Source organism: Pholis gunnellus (assembly GCF_910591455.1).
Source record: "Pholis gunnellus genome assembly, chromosome: 17".
Taxonomy (NCBI): domain Eukaryota; kingdom Metazoa; phylum Chordata; class Actinopteri; order Perciformes; family Pholidae; genus Pholis; species Pholis gunnellus.
Genome location: NC_136544.1, coordinates 17,112,311 through 17,129,715, shown reverse-complemented (window position 1 = coordinate 17,129,715; position 17,405 = coordinate 17,112,311). Strand labels below are relative to the sequence as shown.

The 17,405-nt window shown below is 41.2% G+C and overlaps 3 protein-coding genes across 6 annotated transcripts; 1 reads left to right on the top strand and 2 right to left on the bottom strand.

The window, feature by feature from the left end:
• Nucleotides 1-1,188: 1,188 nt before the first annotated feature.
• Nucleotides 1,189-3,716, bottom strand: mrm2 (mitochondrial rRNA methyltransferase 2; the record flags this gene model as incomplete). Its single annotated transcript, XM_079178409.1, has 2 exons — nucleotides 1,189-2,814; nucleotides 3,428-3,716. The coding sequence occupies 2 exons, from the start codon at nucleotides 3,714-3,716 to the stop codon at nucleotides 2,384-2,386; spliced, it is 720 nt and encodes a 239-aa protein (XP_079034535.1). The 3' UTR covers nucleotides 1,189-2,383.
• An 890-nt stretch (nucleotides 3,717-4,606) lies between these two features.
• Nucleotides 4,607-7,560, top strand: nudt1 (nudix (nucleoside diphosphate linked moiety X)-type motif 1; the record flags this gene model as incomplete). Of its 2 annotated transcripts, none has more annotated exons than XM_079176863.1 (4): nucleotides 4,607-4,712; nucleotides 4,796-4,959; nucleotides 5,736-5,881; nucleotides 7,388-7,560. In XM_079176863.1, the coding sequence occupies exons 2-4, from the start codon at nucleotides 4,808-4,810 to the stop codon at nucleotides 7,558-7,560; spliced, it is 471 nt and encodes a 156-aa protein (XP_079032989.1). In that variant the 5' UTR covers nucleotides 4,607-4,712; nucleotides 4,796-4,807. The 2 variants fall into 2 exon arrangements, with proteins under 2 accessions (XP_079032989.1, XP_079032990.1); XM_079176864.1 differs by having other exon boundaries at nucleotides 4,616-4,712; nucleotides 4,800-4,959.
• A 1,501-nt stretch (nucleotides 7,561-9,061) lies between these two features.
• snx8a (sorting nexin 8a) lies at nucleotides 9,062-17,102 on the bottom strand. 3 transcript variants are annotated; one of them, XM_079176860.1, is made up of 13 exons: nucleotides 16,756-17,102; nucleotides 15,901-16,028; nucleotides 15,170-15,299; nucleotides 14,202-14,392; nucleotides 13,848-13,968; nucleotides 12,642-12,778; nucleotides 12,406-12,486; nucleotides 12,156-12,316; nucleotides 11,818-11,947; nucleotides 11,655-11,723; nucleotides 11,036-11,185; nucleotides 9,654-9,803; nucleotides 9,062-9,200 (listed from the first exon to the last, which is right to left on the bottom strand). In XM_079176860.1, exons 1-13 carry the CDS (start codon nucleotides 16,775-16,777, stop codon nucleotides 9,120-9,122), a joined length of 1,551 nt encoding a protein of 516 aa, XP_079032986.1. In that variant the 5' UTR covers nucleotides 16,778-17,102; the 3' UTR covers nucleotides 9,062-9,119. The 3 variants fall into 3 exon arrangements, with proteins under 3 accessions (XP_079032986.1, XP_079032988.1, XP_079032987.1); XM_079176862.1 differs by having other exon boundaries at nucleotides 15,901-16,006; nucleotides 16,756-16,771; XM_079176861.1 differs by lacking the exon at nucleotides 15,901-16,028 and having other exon boundaries at nucleotides 16,756-16,784.
• Between the last annotated feature and the right edge of the window lie 303 nt (nucleotides 17,103-17,405).

Below are 17,405 nucleotides of genomic sequence, written 5' to 3'. Positions count from 1 at the left end.
GCATTTTAATAAAAACGACTTGACTTCCAGAAAATGTCATTTATCTAAATGTACTTAATCTTAAACCCAAGAACAATACATATGTATAATCACCTCTTCTCAAAAGGTTATCTCCACACATTACGCAGCATCCACAACTCATAACATCCTCTAATTGTTGCTTATCAGGCCTGTTATTAATCTGTGAATGAGCACGAGCCTCATAGTGAGGGGAAAGGTGGAACAACCGCTCACGAAGCCTGTGAGTAAAACTGTGTTTCTATCTGTAATTTTAAATGTCACATTGTCAGCCACATTAGTGAATTATCGGTGGATAAATAAACTAGTTTGACGGATTATTCTTTGTATCTAAAACAATGTTGCTGCCGCTCATGTGCTCTCCCCTCCCTCTACGAGCCGCGGATGGTTTAATATAGCAAAAACGGTAAAACCACAGTAATTGCATGCTTTTGCAGTCAATCCAAAGACTTTCAGGCAATCACGTCTATAATAATTTGAGGGAAAACAGCTGTTAACAAAATCCTCTCAAAAGACAGATGAGTGAACACAACTTGCGAGCACCTTCTTTAGAGTATAGTTTAATTCTGCTGCAGCTAGAGCTGATGATGAGGTTCCAATTCAATGTATTGTGATTTATATATAGTATAAAGAACACACCGCCAAATACATAAAATCTGTGTTTAAAAAAAAGTTGACTTTTTCTAATGCATTCAGAACAGTGAGATTTGTATTGGTCAGTCTGTGGAACTTCAAACATCATCACATTACTTTGTGTGCATTCTGAGCCACCTTCTGCCACAAATCTTTGGATAGAAACTATTATTGGTAAAAAAAAAAAAGTGTTTTTCAGAATCTACATAATATCGCGATACTCAACTGTATCAATATTCAATCACAGCCCGAGCTTGGACTAGCTTCCTTGAGGCCTCGATTAGCTTGCTCGTTAACTTAAGCAGCATTTCCATTCCCTCCATATTCCCAAAATGACTGACCATGTGGTTCAAGATGAGCTCATAAAGTGGCTCCTAAAAGAGTCCTCAAGAAACTATTTGCAGCTATAAGATGCGCATCAAACGTGAACACGAGCTAACACTGTAAAACACGACTCCTGTAAAATCTTGTTTACTTGTCTTTTATTTTGAAATACAGTGATCACTTTCTTATCCCAAAGTATCAGAGACTTAAACAACCATGAAGGAAATTATGTTATTTTATGATCCGTTATAACACAAAGCGAACTTCAAAGTAAAAGCATCTCTTTGAGTATTATTCCTTTTAAAAGTGGTAAAAAAAACAATTACTGATAACTACTAAAAATACATGTGGTTGGTTGTCAGTCAGTTATTTGTACTCTTTGGCTATAATTGAGGCAAAAACTGCCCAAAAAATGATTTGTACATGCATGAGAAAGCACGTATGAAGAAGGGAAGGGGGCCCACTGAGACGGCCCCGGGCCCAAATATTGCTGCTACGTCCCTGATAAACAGAGACACTGGACTGCAAGTCAAAGAAGAACAATTGTACACATGTCACTGTAGACAATGTTATATTAAAAAAGCCATTCTGTGAATCCCTCCATAGATCTCTGAGACATCACATATATGAGTTGTGTCTTCTATAATGCAGCTTTGATAGAAAACATCCTCGTAATCCATTACCAGTGGTTCTGAACTCTGGCTTCACCAGAATCATACGAGTGTGAGAAAGCAATGAAACACAGACAATAAATAGTACTTTCCCAAAGTGTCCAACGCACCGTGATTTAAAGAAGACTCTTGAGAGGAAATCTTGTCTACTGGGCTGAAAATATTCCGCACAGGAAACGGACATCTCTGCACTGTCAAGAGAGCAGAGCCCGACAACACTCGCGGCGTGCCAAGATTCCGTATCATCCCACTTCCCATTAGTCATGCTGTACGTGACTCTGTGTTGGCTTGTCCCTCCAGAAGCTCTCAATGAGAGAATGATTACATATTTCTACATGGCTGGCAGTGCAAATTATTAGCATAAGCAGAACTGGTAAATGACTTTCTGTAACAAAGCAAATACCGAAGTGACTGTGTAGAACAAACACTGCGGGGCAAACAATAACTTCAGAGAAAAACGGGGCTTTTGAGGAATATCACACTGATGATTCTTGCATAAGTTTGCATGTTACTGATTCACTGCTGCCGCTGTGTTGCGTTTGCAAGGGATAGAAATCAGCATCCAGCAGCGTGTGATGTGCCTGCGCCTGCAGCTGTGAGCCTCACTGGTGCCTCAACAGTGCCACCTTTTGATCAAAGATATTAAGCCTCTTCTTCATGTTCACTCATCAAGAAAACTCAAAGTCTGTGAGTCTCCAGGAAGCATAACAGGATGAATATGAGAATAATCCCGGTGATCATTTTGCTGCCTTTCTGTACATTCGAGCGAGGAAATACCTCTCAGCCGAATCCTTCCTGCTGGCGTTCGGCTTTAAAGTCTGAACCTTACCGAACACACTCGAGAGCTTCTCCTGGAGTTTGTGAGCGAGGATCCCGTCCCAGTATTTACAAACCAGGGAGCCCCCGGGCTGTAAGACCCTCTCAGCCATGTCTATCAAAGTCAAACACATCGTGACGAGCTTCTCGTGGTCCATCTCCCGGAAACCGCTGGCGTTGGGCGCCATGTCGCTCAGGATGACGTGGGCCCGGCCGCCGGGGAGCAGCTCCAGCAGCTTGCCGTGCGTGACGGGGTCGGTGACATCGTGGCTGGACAGGAAGTGGGCACCGTCTAGAGAAGGTATGTTCAGCAGGTCAATGCCGACCACCGTACCATGTGGTAAAGCCGGATCTAGGACGCAAGAAAACCTGTCAGCTGTAACTTAGATAATTCTGTGTATATTCAAGTATAACAACAGTAAGAAATGTAGGTGACAGTTGGACTACGATTGCATGGACTCAAACATTTGGCATCAGCTGTGTCATCTGTCTACTACATAAGAATTATGCTTCACATTATGTTCTAAATCACAGAAACTAAGCTAAACTGCAGCACGTCAATGTGGGTTTCCTGCATTTGTATAAAGTTTAGAGGCTACAGCCAAATGTCAACTACACAGTGATGCTTTATGAATAAAACTCTCATTGCTGTATTATTATTTATGGATTCTTTTTTAGCAGAAACTCCAAAGATTTTGTTAATCTAATAATTATATAAATTATAACAAACTGCTTACTTGTGCCACAATAACACAGCATGTCTTACATGAACATTATTTAAAGAGACGTAGCCTACTGAGTAAAACATATAATAAGTGTTCTTGTAATGTTAATGTAGTGCATCCTCCATTACCACACTAATGATAATAATGATCAAACTGCTTTATTTAGGCCTTTCCATCCACAGAGGGCTGCAGTAGGGAGGGTATTTTAAATGTCTGTGGACACCGTCTCATCCCCCTCACCTGTCCCGGCTGAGTTGACCCTCTTGACGGCCACCTGGCTCCAGGCTCCGGGTGCAGCTCCGCAGTCCACCACACTGCATCCCGGCTGCAGGAGCCTGAACTTGTCATCTATCTCCAGCAGCTTGAAGGCGCTTCTGCACCGGAAGTGTTGTGCGTGGGAAGCTTTGACATACGGGTCTTTGAGCTGCCGCTGCAGCCACCGCTGCTCGGCGGGACTTTTCCCCGTTAACTTCTTCATTAAACTCCACGAGGAGTGGAGCGGTCTCCTCTGGAGGGACACGCACCACATTGCTGTGTTTACTGCGGTCAATAGTACAGGGTGCATGTGTAACGTGTGCTAAACTGCGCCTGCGTGAAAATGCAACTCCCCATTGGCTCAATACTGTGCGTCATTCCTATATGTCCCCTTACTACAAAACGTTAACAACAGTAGTTCCTATCTAGGACAGCCATCTTTCACGCTTCTTCTCCTTCTTTTTTTTAATTTGCATGCATTCACCTCATCCCACCTAGACTACTGTAATAAAGTCTATTTAGGGTCCTAGACAAACACATACAGTCTACAGGCCACTTGAGGAAATCATTTAATTAATGTATTTGCTTTAATGTCTTATATTAATATTCTAAGAATGGTAAACATATACGACATCCATGTCGTATATGTTTATATGAATATTAGTAAATAAAGTTTTTAATGTTTTGAGTTCATATCATATTTATAATATAATATGGTGGTTGTTTATCTGTTTCCTACGTGTTTAGACTGTTTATTTTACCGCTGTAACTTTAATTTCCTCTTAGTCTTATGTTATATCATCCTATCTTATCTTGATTTACCGAATTTTCCTGGTGCTATAAAATAATAAATATAATAATAATGGTAATATAAAAAATACAAATAATAAGAAGAATGTGTTATTATTATTATTATTATCATTATTAGTATTAGTGCTATTAGTAGTAGAAGCCTCCTATTAAAATTTGAGATTACCTCTTAAATCGACAGGTGTGTAAAATGAGTTCAAATTGGGTTTGACTGGAGGACACGTTGGTCCGGTACAGTTTATAGTCGGACATACTTTAAGGTAACACACCTCATTCAAATGATGGGACTCGTGGTTCAAGTCTGACGTTGATCAGACCAATCAACGCTCCTGCACGTCAGCGCGTCACGTGACGACGTCTGCACGCGGGAGTCTTTCAACGTGAAGTCTTGTTTTTGTGTGATAACTTTTTTTTTTTTTCTGCTGTCTTCTTCTGGGACCACAGAGCAGAATTTGAACAGGTGAGGAGGACTGAGCTCATACAGTACATGAACATCAGAGCACGTTGCGTCAGGCTTTGTTTACATTGTGTTTACTGGACTAGACAGCTGAGACGATGAGCTCCAGCAAGCTGCTGACCCTGGTGCTGGTGGTCCAGCCGGGCAGAGTGCTGCTCGGCATGAAGAAGAGAGGATTCGGGGCTGGGAAGTGGAACGGGTTTGGAGGCAAAGTTCAGCCTGGAGAAACTATTGAAGATGGTGCAAGAAGGTAAAAACGTTCTCTCCAGTTGTTGTTGTTAAGATGCAGTTCACAGGTTTGACAGGTAAGCAACGTCTGAATGAAAACAAGCCATAAACGCAGAAACCTCTATATTCCTCCTTTAAAAAAGTATGAAAAGTAAAAGTATTACTTTCAATTATGTGTTTTCTTATAGATTTAATTGATTTCACAATCAACTTTCCAGCTGCATTACATCATGCCATAGTAGATATTACACCTCTAACATACACTAATAAAAACAACGCTGTGATTTTGCATTTAAAATCAACCAACGTGTGTATTTTTTGATGTAACAGCACATGCAGTGACAGCGTTTAAGTGTTAAAGGGGAGGATGGAAGAATCATTAAAAAAATGTGAGTTTGTGTAGTTTGCAAGCTCTGCAAAATAAATGAATGTTGAGTCTGGACGACGTTGTGTGGATCATCAGTCATCAGCAGGAAGTTTGTTCCAAAGCTAAAGGAAGGAAACCCTGAAGAGATGTTTGCTCTCAGATATAGACGGAGACCTGCTCTGTGAAGAATACAGGCAGGATAAATAAATCAGGAACATCTCAAGCCAGTGTTAGTGTTCGGAAGCAAGACACCGATCCTTACTCTTTGTATCGGTGAAGATACTTTACACTGTTCAGCTAAGATGTCCGGTCTGGAAAACACCAATATTATCACTTTACTTGCTTTTAGTGTCTGTGTGAAGTCTACCGTGAGTTTACGTTTTAAAATCCACCTCATCAAATATTCATTTGATGTTTTTTTTCATTTTCAGAGAGCTGCTGGAAGAAAGCGGGCTCACGGTGGATGCTCTCGAGAAGGTCGGAAACATCAAATTTGAATTTGTCGGCGAAACGCAGCTGCTCGACGTCCACGTTTTCAGAGCCGACGCTTATAACGGAGAACCGATGGAGTCGGAAGGTTGTATGATTTCTACTGCACCACACTGAACTGTGGAGAAAGACGGTCGTGTTAAAATCGTTTTTTTGTGTTTTATGAAAAGTGATAATAAATATTATGAATCAGTGGAGCTAGAAAACAGCTCTATGATATTTACACAGCATCAGTTTTAAAACGCTGAGAAAATAGAAGTGGCCTTTATTACCATGGAAAGAACAATCTGTGGAGTCCAAGAAGAACTCCACATTGTCGTACATAATTTCAAGTTGCTGATGTGTAAAGAAAAACAAAAACATGTGATCCTGCAGAAAAACAATCTTTTCACTTTTGGTTCCCCTTAATCATGACTTCCTTTATATTCTCAATGACAGCTCAGGCGTCTTGGCACTACTTTGTCCTTAAAGTTGAGATAATGAGACCTTCTGAGAATCGAAACAGTTTTCGGTTCAACTTTTGAAACCACATTGACCACAGTGATCCTTCCAAGTAAACTGATTGAAACACTTCTCACGGACATGCCAGTGAGCAGGGAGAGCACATTAGTTGGGAGGAGGAGTCTTTGAGAATATGCTCTCAGAGGTGAAGTTTAAAAGACTGTAAATACACAAAGGGATGAAGAGGCCCCCAGCAGAAGGAATGCAGAGACCTGAAGGGTTTTCCTGAGAGTTTAGTCAAAGTCAACCGGGGGGGAAGTTCAGAGACACACAGCAGAGTGCAGCACTCGACCAAAGAGCCCGGAGGTCAAGAGAGGCCAAACAGCCAAGGGGCGAAGAGACGAATGGAGGGAAAAGCAGATGTGCTGAAGTTAGTGGAAAGAAAGAATGTGGAGGTGTTGACACCGATTTCACAAGAGAGGAAGCAACAGCTGAAGCTTTGGGACTCTAGCGAGGTTCACCCTGAAAGGCTTCTACCCAGAACCATTTGCTTCTGAAGAACCTCTTTGAATAAATGGTTCTTCAAGGATTGTTGAAAGCATGAGTGTGTTTAAAAAGGGAACGATCCACAATCCAGCTTACAACCCCCCAAAAAACTGTGATTGTGAACCATGATTGTAGCAGGTTCAGCTGCACCACATCAGCCCCTGGGAGGGTTCTTGATGAAACCCCTTGGAATAGAAAAGTGTTCTCAATAGATCCCCGTGTGGGTTCTAGATGAAACCCTTGGAATATAAGAGGGCTCTTGATAAGATTCCCCTGGGAAGGTTTTAGATGAAACCCTTGGAATTTAAATTTTTAGTTAGCATCCTTAGAAGGTGGAAAGGTTCTGGACCATTACACCTCTGAATAGTTCTCTATAGAACCAGATGTATCTAGGTTTAACCCTTTCTGTTGGGTTTTAGGTATAACTCTCTGAAAGGGTTCCAGGTGGGACTTTTATAAAAAGTTGTTTCCTTGCATAGAACAAAAAAGGAGTTCAGAGAAAGAATGAGTTAAATAAAAAATACGTTATCAGCACAATCATTCTTGACCCTCTAACAGGTTGTGTAAGATGATAAAATGGGTTTAATTCTACTAATTTTTCTTCTAGAAATGCGGCCTCAGTGGTTCGAATGTGACCAAATTCCTTTCAGTCAAATGTGGGCCGACGACATCCTGTGGTTCCCGCTGATGCTCCAGAAGAAGAAATTTGTCGGATACTTTAAGTTTCAGGGTCACGATGTGATCCTCAGCCACAAACTGGAAGAGGTGGAGGAACTGTGAGAAGACCTGCGTTTCCGAGGACATTTATGACCGTGACAAAGAAAACCATCGGCCTTCCAAAGTTCTTCCTTAAATGCAAAAGTAATCCCGCTGTTCAGGGTTTGTTGTGGGAGGAAACGGTTATACTTGAACCACGTTAACGGTTCACATGTGAAGATTTAACTGTTTGTTTTCTGTAACACTTCAGATGAATAACAATCAATCAAAGCAGCATTATACTGACAGAAATATCCATTCTGTGATTTTATTTTCAGGATAATTGATTTAACACAATTCAACAAGGACTTGTTTAATAAAATATTTACAATATCTACAGTAATTTTATTGGATTTCATATTCTGTGCAGGTTAGTTATATGATTCCAGATGCATTTCTTTTGCATACTGTTTGCACACTATCACAGCTTCTTCATGAAACAAAAGTCGATCTATGTGCACATTTCCTGATTTGCATGTTGTCATGTCCAACACAGTCAGTTCGGTGTATTTGAGATGATATCAGTTTGTGAGGTAACGTGAGCACATATACGGCAACTTGTCCCTTTGATTTTCTTATTTAGAAAAATACATAAAGTTCTGATAAACTATATGTGTGCAGACATAAAGGTGCATGATCGTTTTCATGCCAAATGTCTTGAGTAGAAAGGCAATAACCAGATCTTGTTTTACCTGATAAGTTATAAAACTAATTTTAATTAGGATTTCTCTAACTGAAAGCCTCCATCTATAATGTGACATGGTCAAAAAGTGTTGATTATTAAACGTTTAAATTCAAACTGTGCAGGAATCCTGTTACATGATTTATGCACTGCTGTGTGGATTCATATAATTTCCCTTTGGTAGTAAATCAATCTCTTATAGTGTTATTATTGACATTATGCCACTAGAGCTAAAAGTTGTCATATTTACTCTGTGTAGTATTGTACTTGGAGCATCGGCCTTTCAAAGTAGCTTATAAAATAAAACTGAGTCAATTTAAGCAGAGGAAGCAAATATGTTGCTTTACAAAAAAGTAAACACTGTAAAAGTAAGATAAATGCCAAAATTGTCCATGAAACATATAAAGTACGCTGCCTTACATCCTTATGAACTGAAACCTGTATAAAAAACACATTGGTCTGAAGTTATTCTGAAAGTAAAACCTTCATGACTGGAGATTTAAAAGAATCCCATCCTTTAATAAACTAAAACTTGCTGTCGCTCTCTCAATGTTTCTGAACTATCTTAGTGTATGAAACTTCTCACAAGTTAGAAACAGGTGATTTAGGAAAGGAGATGGACCGCATTAATATACCGTCATCCCTCACGTCTGACATTCTGACGGGTCCCTTGACAAACAGCATTTATATTTCCTCATCAAGCATGGCATTAAATGGACCCACATGGTTGATGATCAAAACCCCCAAAAAGAAGATGAGAACCCATTTACATAAAAAGAAATACTCTTGTTGAATGGAATGTAAATTGTGTAAAAGCAGACTTTTCTTTAGCTCACAGAGCAAGTTATTTTCCAGTTGGTGATCCTCATCAGCGGCAGTGGTTCTCTGCTGTGTTTAGGTTTCAGGTGGGAGGTTTCAGTCCGTTATTTCCACCAAAGAGACCTCCGAGCTTCGGCTGGAGTTCATTCCACACCGCTCCCATCTGGAAATAAAGCAAAAAGCCACTTCTCTTTACCTACATTTCCTTGAAACTCGTCATACTAATATAATCTCAAGCATTCAAAACGTTACTTGTAGTGGTTCGCAAGTTATCCTTTTCAGGAAACATCTAAGTATCTACAGAAACCCTCTCAAAATGTTGCCAGATTGGAATTTGAGTAAAAAAGATTAGCTTCAGATAAAAAAACATCCAACCAAAGAAATACATACTATGTGCTTTATTTGATTTTAAAACAGGAAGAGGTGTATGTATGAGAGGTTCACTTGTTCCTGTGAAATGAAAGTCAGCTGAAAGCTACAGAAGGAGAGGGTTTCTTTCCAGTGATACCATCCACTATTATTAGTTCTTTTGTTGGACTTTAAAAGCCAATTTAAAACTGCATTTGACCCTCCGGAAGGGTCTGTGGAGAAATGGTTTCCAGACAAGCAGCCTCACCTCTCTGTGTCCTTGGACCTGGGAGTTAACGAAAGCCCCCAGAATGTGGGATGTGATTGGGAGGTAGATGAAGATGAGCTGTGTCTCTTGGTGGAGGCAGAACAGGGAGAAGTAGTTACGCAGCTCCATGGTCTGAATGGCGTTTTCTTGCTATTAACAGAATAATGAAAAAGACACTTAGCACCACTTATCAAACGATGAGTAATGAAAGAAATACATTTTCCTCAGATGTTAGCATGCTAACACGCTAAACTAAGATGGTGAACATGGTAAACGATGTATTCACATCGGCATGTTAGCATTTTCATTCTGAGCATGTTAGCATGCTGATTAGCAATTAGCTCAAAGCGTCACTGTGCAGGAGTACAGAGTCGTAGAGCTGCTAGCTGAGATGTGTAGACATCTTTTGAACAACGTAGCACATCTAACATGAGTTGTTGAGCAATAGTTTTCTTGTGACTCAATCGACAAAACATCTACAAGTTAATGCGCAAATCTCCAAAACTCAGCAATTATTCTCTAACTGCTTTGAGGCCTAAATCAGACTTTTATTTGATAAATGTCCCTTAAAAAACAAAATGCTGCTCATTTCGGCAGCATATCAAACACACTGTCTGTGATAATGATGTAATAATCTAAACACTTAAGTAACTGAATCCCAGCTAATAACTGACAGAACGGTCATCTGGGCCCAGACTGAAGGTACGTTGGCCAGAAAACTGCCAACTGCCACTCTTGAAACTGATGACACACATACGGCAAACACTCACAAACCACACTGACTAAGACAGTCACAAGATGAAAACCACCAGCAGTATCCAGCAACAGTGACAAATAATGATGATTGGCACTGAAGCTAATGTGACTCAGCTTTGTATCTTGGTCACTTGGTTCATTCAGTTATTATTCATGAAGTAATATCATTGCATCAGCCTCCTCACAATGACTTCTTCAATAGAATTTGTATTTGTGTTGTTGATTTAATTTCTCAACCTGGAAAATATGAAACAGTGTGAGCATTTTAAACTGTATATAGAAACTAACATTGGGAAAGAGAGGTCTGTATCTCAGCCGATCATTTTTTAAATATTGATTTTATCTGAATTTTATACTTGGGAGTCTTAACTTGTTCTGCTTCATGTGCCACTGAGCAACTTGCTTTGTCATGAACACTGTATCCAGTTCTCTTTATACATCCATGGTTTAAACATGCATATATTTGAGTTTTGGCAGGTGGAGTATTCGGAGGTTTGTGTGTGTATTAGCAACAGATACACCCGGGCCAATGTAGCATCTTGCTTATCTACTACTAAACTAACACAGTGTGCTATCAATCAGGAAGCATTCCTGACGCTCTAAAAGTGTGGAAAGAGATTGACCACCTGAACAATTCGTGACTCCAGCTGCTCCACAGACGCCTGCTCTTTGGGCTGCACCGTGGCGCTCATCATCTGCCTCTTCATCATGCCGTACTTGTGCAGAGCTCTCTGGTGCTCGTGGAGCACGCCTTTCTCGTGCCGCTCGCAGAGGTCCTGGAGAAAAAAACACATGAAGCTTATGTCTCTCAAAATGGCATAGTTATATAATGCACAACAGCCGTTCGGAGAATTGTTTGTCCAAATGATGACATTACCATACATATTACAGTTAATAGAGGCTATAGAAAATGCCACTTTATCTGCCCACCAGTGCCCTGGTTTAATCTCTGCAAACCACCCACCACTAAGAACTCCGGTTCCAAGTGAGATGAAAAAATAGGGTGCATTGTTGTTCAATGACTCATTGCATAATATCCTGAATTAATTACTAACATAACCGGAATTTACTTCAACTATACAGCTCCTCGTTGTGTCTCTCCGTCAGAAAACAGGAGATTGATATTTGTATTGCCTTGATGGATAAGGCAGTGCTTCATAAAGTGAACCATCATTAGACTGTGATTAGAAATGTGCAAACGTCACTACAAAACCACCCGTCCATGCTCAGGTGAAACTGACTTACTCTGTACGACTGCAGCAAATCCAGGAAAAGATTCAGTTTTTCCACAACATCATCCTCTTCCCGTCTGCCCTGAGGACACACAAACAAAACACTCATTACCCAGTGCCAGTCTCGGACAAGCGCGGCAGAGCAGGTGGTGGGCATGAAGGACCGAGGGCTGTACCTGCTGAGCGGCTTTGTCAGACAGCACAGCGAACTCCACAGACAGACTCTTCAGAGACTGACGAAGCGTCCCCCAGGTGCTTGGAGAGGAGGCCAAGGAGGGAAGAGTCGAAGCATCTGAGCCCAGAGTACTGATGAAAAGAATAAAATAAAAGAAGCACTATTAAAAAGGGCCAGAATGTGACATTGTGGTGTCTTAGCTGCCAAACTCATTTCAAACTAACAACCATGAAGAGACACAACAACACAGAGGATTTGGAATCTCATTAACATTTGTTTTCTCAGTCCAAAACCACTGGATTGTAGAGAAAGACTTTATACCCGCAGTAATAAAAATACCTGAGCTCTCTGCCAAACATGAGGAGATCAGTTGCATTCTCCTTAGAGCGCTCTGCCATCTTCTCAGCTCTGTCCCGCAGCTTCTGGAAGCTGTTGTGAATATTTCTAATCAGCTCTCTGCTTGTCGAGAACTGCGCCTGGATGTCAGCGGGGAGATATTCCTACAAAACAAATCCAATCCTTTAAAATGCAGCAGATTGTTTGTGAAAAAAGTTCTTTTTCCCCCCCCCATTGCACACATGTGACAAACCTTCGCCTGCGTTGCGAGTCTGTTGGTCATGAACTCATCGCCCGTTTTCTTGTAAGTGTCGCGCAGCTTGCTCTGAACATCCTGTTTTGGGAGGACGGGGGTGAGGAGTGTGTGAGTGGAAAAAGACGGTGAGTAACTGGAACAGGATGCTCCTCACTGTCATCATTCCGATAACACTTATTGTGCAACAGCCGGTGCCACGGCACGAGGCAGCGAGTTACAATGACACTACGTACGGAGCCGCTGAAGGTGAGGAAGGTCTTGACCAGCTCGTCCTCTGCGAAGAAGGGATGCCGGGCCACCAGGTTAATGAATCTGCCAAGAGCACGTCTCCTCCCCTCGATGAAGTCGCGCTCAGAGACGGAGGTCAGCACTGTTGACGGAAAGCAGAGAAAACACCGTGAGACAAGAACACACTATGAAAGGATTAGACGGTTGTCAAAAACTAATGTCAAGTGTTTAAGGTTGATTTACCATTTGAAATAAATAAAATAATAATAAATAAATAGAAATATCAGATGACAACTCCACCTTTTGACAGGTGTACTACTGCATATGTGAAAATAAGTTGCTTTATGTGGCTTCATAGGGAGCCGTTACAAATCAGATGCTGTTCCTCCTCTCTGCATGAGGCTAGCCGCGCTAAGCTACTTTAGCTGCTGCTAACATAAAACACCTAAATCTCCTACCCAACTATCTGTGGTCAAGTTGCATTGTGGGTAATGTAGGCACCAGGTTTTGACAAGGAAAAACAATGTATGGCATTAAAAAATATTATATATCTTATTCTTTATGCTGCCTCTATTTTAATATCTTTTCTTTTACTGGCCCGCGTAAATTCGACAGTGTTGGAGGTGCAACGCTTAAAGTGCTCACTCAATTTAATGCCTGTACATTTTACTGTTTTCACAATTTTACTGATATTCTGAAATTCCTCTGCACCGATTGCCGATAAAAAGGAACAATCATATATATAATATATAAACACACATATTGAAGTCTTGAGCTTCATTCATCAAAAGGACGAGTGTGGTGTCTTTATGACATATTCTGTACTTGATGAAGATCTCTAATGGAGACATTGTCTAATCAAGTGTTTTGCAAGGAGTCGTCGGTGTGTGTGTGTGTGTGTGTGTGTTGACATAATTGTGCCTGAATAAGTCACTATGAACTGAAACAGGCTCATGTGACGCATAACTAGTTTCTTTGTTTCTTTTCAGGCAATAACTTGGATGAATGGCGATAAAACAAAAGATGCTGCTGGAAGAGTTAGTATTACGATCTAACAACTTCATCAAGCACAAAAAAAAAGAATCCAGAGGCACCTGGATATTTACAACTACCTCTCAGTCAAGCGTATAAACCCAAATATTCCAAACAATGCTCTGAAAACATCAATGGGATCAGAAAGAGAGGAATACATTGATGAATGTGTAACGTACCTCCCTTTAGCATCCTTTTCGGCGGCAGCGCCGGCACCACTCTGTAGGCAAACCTCTGAAGCAAAACCTCGTGGAAGACATCAAAATCACTGTAGCGCCGGTAAACTGATATCTTATAACGCTGAAAACAAAAGGCAGAGAAAGATAACAATCAGAAAATCAGAAAAAAAAGTTACATAATAATAGAAGGTACATCTGTACTTTTCTTCATGTAGACTGCAAACTCAACAAATTACACTGGAACAGGAGAAATAATTCAAAGTAAGACAAACATGAAGAATGCCGCACCACGTTTTCTTAAGGTTATTCTAACACACTCGTTTACATGCGGTGGGATTTTACGGGACCCCTTGCCTGGCTGGTGACCTGGTACTCCACATGTTTGAGGAACAAGCCCTTCTTCTCAGGTATGAGCTCCACCTGGACCGTGTCTCTGACCAGCAGCTTGTCCAGCGTCTGGGACATCGTCAGGACGTCCTCCTGAGCCGGCTGCATCCTCAATGCGTTCAGGTCCCTCGGCTCCCCGAGCTGAGGTGTTGGTAACTCTGCCGAGCACAAAAGCAGCACCGACTTCTCATATTTGATTGAGGAATGCTGGCGTTAGAACCACTTCCCTCTTATCAATAGATAACTACGTGTCTCGCTCTGTTTGTCTTTAGCTAGCACAGTATTGCGCACGCCGTCTGTTGTTCGTCCCTTTCTGTACATTCCAAGAGGGTCATGAATTAAATGTAATGTGCCGCGACAAAACGCAGAAAGCTTGTTCTTGTGCACATGAGGAAGTGGCATGCAGCTGGCTGCCATAGTGGCCCCCACCTGAAATAACAGAGAGGGCCTTAAATAATCACAGAAGGTCGGGAATGAATCTCAAGCCGGCATAATGGCTACCTCTATGAAAACCATGAAGCTCCCCCATATCATCTTCCCACTGTGGCACAGTGAAAGAATGCAACACTTGCACACAGCTCAGGCTTCTCTACCAAAATAAAATAAAACAAACAGCTGAATTTAAGTACATTTTCTTTTGTTGTAAAAGAAACTTAAAGTATGGATTTAAAGTGTATACAGTATATATAAATACTCCCAAATGTCCCTCTGTTACTTTATAATCATTATGATTTAATGCTGCGTGTCTAATTTAAAGAGATAAGCGGGTGCATCCCAGCAGTAAACTCTCACAGAGAACTTCTGTTAGCCAATAAAAGAGTGATGACATTTCTTAACAGTAGGAGGATCGCTGAGGTTGTCCTCAGACAATCAGAGCAATCATCGAGCTACTCATTAAGCAAAAGCTTTACTGCTCCGCTGTCACCGTCGCCTACCTTGTATGCAGTTCTCCAGGAGTTTGGGACTCGGTGGCTTTCCTTGCTGAGCGAGGGCGATCAAAGCGAGCGCTTTGTAGAGGGACAACTTGCTCAAGAATCCGTCTGAGGAGTCAACCTGCTCAGCAATCTGAGGAGGACAAAGACGACGCGACGATGAAGGTCACAGTTTCTCAGTCCGAGATTCACAATTCAAACTGTGGTTTGCATTCCCCCGCGCCAAAAAACAGAAAGTGCTCACTAGACACAAAGGCGATGATGTATAAAAGGGAAATTCTACTGAAACATGACAGGCATAACACACTCAGATGTGTTGTGACATTAGCTCATGACCGGAACCAAATCTGACAGATTGTGAATAATAACAGTCTGCTAGCACCACCAAGCTTTCACAAACCCCCTGTTGACAAGACTTTACACCCGTATCTATATTATCAGCGTTGCCTAATACAAATTTACAAAACATACAACGTCTTATCAGAATCAAACAAATATTAGCACGTTTCATATTCCAGCCCCTTCAAGAGCCAATCAGTGGATCTAAAGAGTGTGTGGCTGGATGGATGGATACATAAGCTGTATAAGTTATTATAGTAAAAGACAAGAATCAGAGAGTGATATTTAACTGTTTCTGGTGGGTGCTGCCTCTTTCTCATTACAGATATAACACATGTTTTGACAGACGGTTGCTTGCTGCAGCCTCTTGGTTGGTTTAAGTGTGAACCCCTCACCTGGCCTACAACCGTCTTGGAGATATCGGTCCTTTGGAGCAACCGCTGAAACACTTCAACCTGCACTCTCTCATCTGTCCTACAGCGGATGGCCTCATATACTTCCCTGTAATAGGCAGGAACAGAGCCTAAAAGAGGGACAACACCTACATAGCATCACAACCTCCCAAGTGTGAGAAATATTTGATCTGCAGCAAACCCCCCTATTAATGCCCCCATTTAACTTTAGGGTCTAACTTTACATCAGCGGTACTAATGACAGGTTATGGCCATCTTATCACCTTTTATAGGACAACTCGTTTTATTTCCCATCACATGACTTTGTCCCAAAACAGATTGTGCAGTTTTAAAGGGTGTACAAAACAGACAACCTCAGAGATTTAACCGTATCGTAGCTTTACAGTGGAAAGCAGATAAAATAAAGATATGAAATCTGAGTTCTAACTCATACTACTAAAGTACTGCAATGCCTTTTTCACGTGGCAGGGGGGGGGGGGAGCATGACAACTTTCATAAACACTTTCTCCTCTGGCATTATCTTTAACAGTTATTGTCACTGTGGGTCATCGAGTATCAAGAAAACAGAAAACAGGCGAATCGATATAACGTCAACCACTCGTGGAGGGTTTTAAGATGGGGCAACGTCATTTTGAGATCTTTATGTACCCAAAAGTTCTCATCGGTTCGCTCCCATCGCGCCTTCAGCGAGCAGGATTATCCACGTTTTAAAAAACATCGAGTACAATCTAGTTTCGAATGCAACGCAAAATAACAACAACAACAACAACAACGTGATTAGGGAAAGGATTTGGCAACAATGCGTTAAGAAGAGTGTAAGAAGTTCTCGCACTGTACCTTCATTGATCTCTCCTGCCATCGCTCACACTGTCATGTGAGCGCAAGAGCACCTCCATGTGATTTCCTGCAGAGAAGGAAAAACAAGTCATTTATTTCTTAAAGTTGTAGAGGGCGCTGGTTAAAGTCCAAGTGCGGAGTGGAGCAATATAAACGGACGCACTGGCAGCTCATGAGCTTGGCATTTCATACTGTAATATCGTATTAAAAACGTTTAAGTTGTTTTAAGAGGTGGAGAAGCGCTGGTAAATGAGTTTGTATCGAAGCAGCTCAATCAGCTGCTCTGTTCATGCGGTCATTTCACCAAATAATCTGGGAAACATTGTGTTATTGAGACCTTTTTGTTTCCTGGTTTCACTTTTGAAAACCAGTTCGATTTAATATTCGACATTCTTGAAACTCAGCCGAAGAACTAAAGTTGCCTTAATATGCTCCTTGTATGTTTCAGCTTCTTTATTTCTAATGTCGAAAGTACATTAATTAAATGCCACGATCAGAGTATTTGCAGGTATGGAGTGGCACAGCTATAACAATTTAGGATTTTAAATAAACCCGTTATGGTTTCTTATGCACATCGTTTTGGTTGAGATGAGGGATATATGCTTTAGTCTTGGTTGAATTCACGTCTATAAGTAGTTGTAATATTTCCG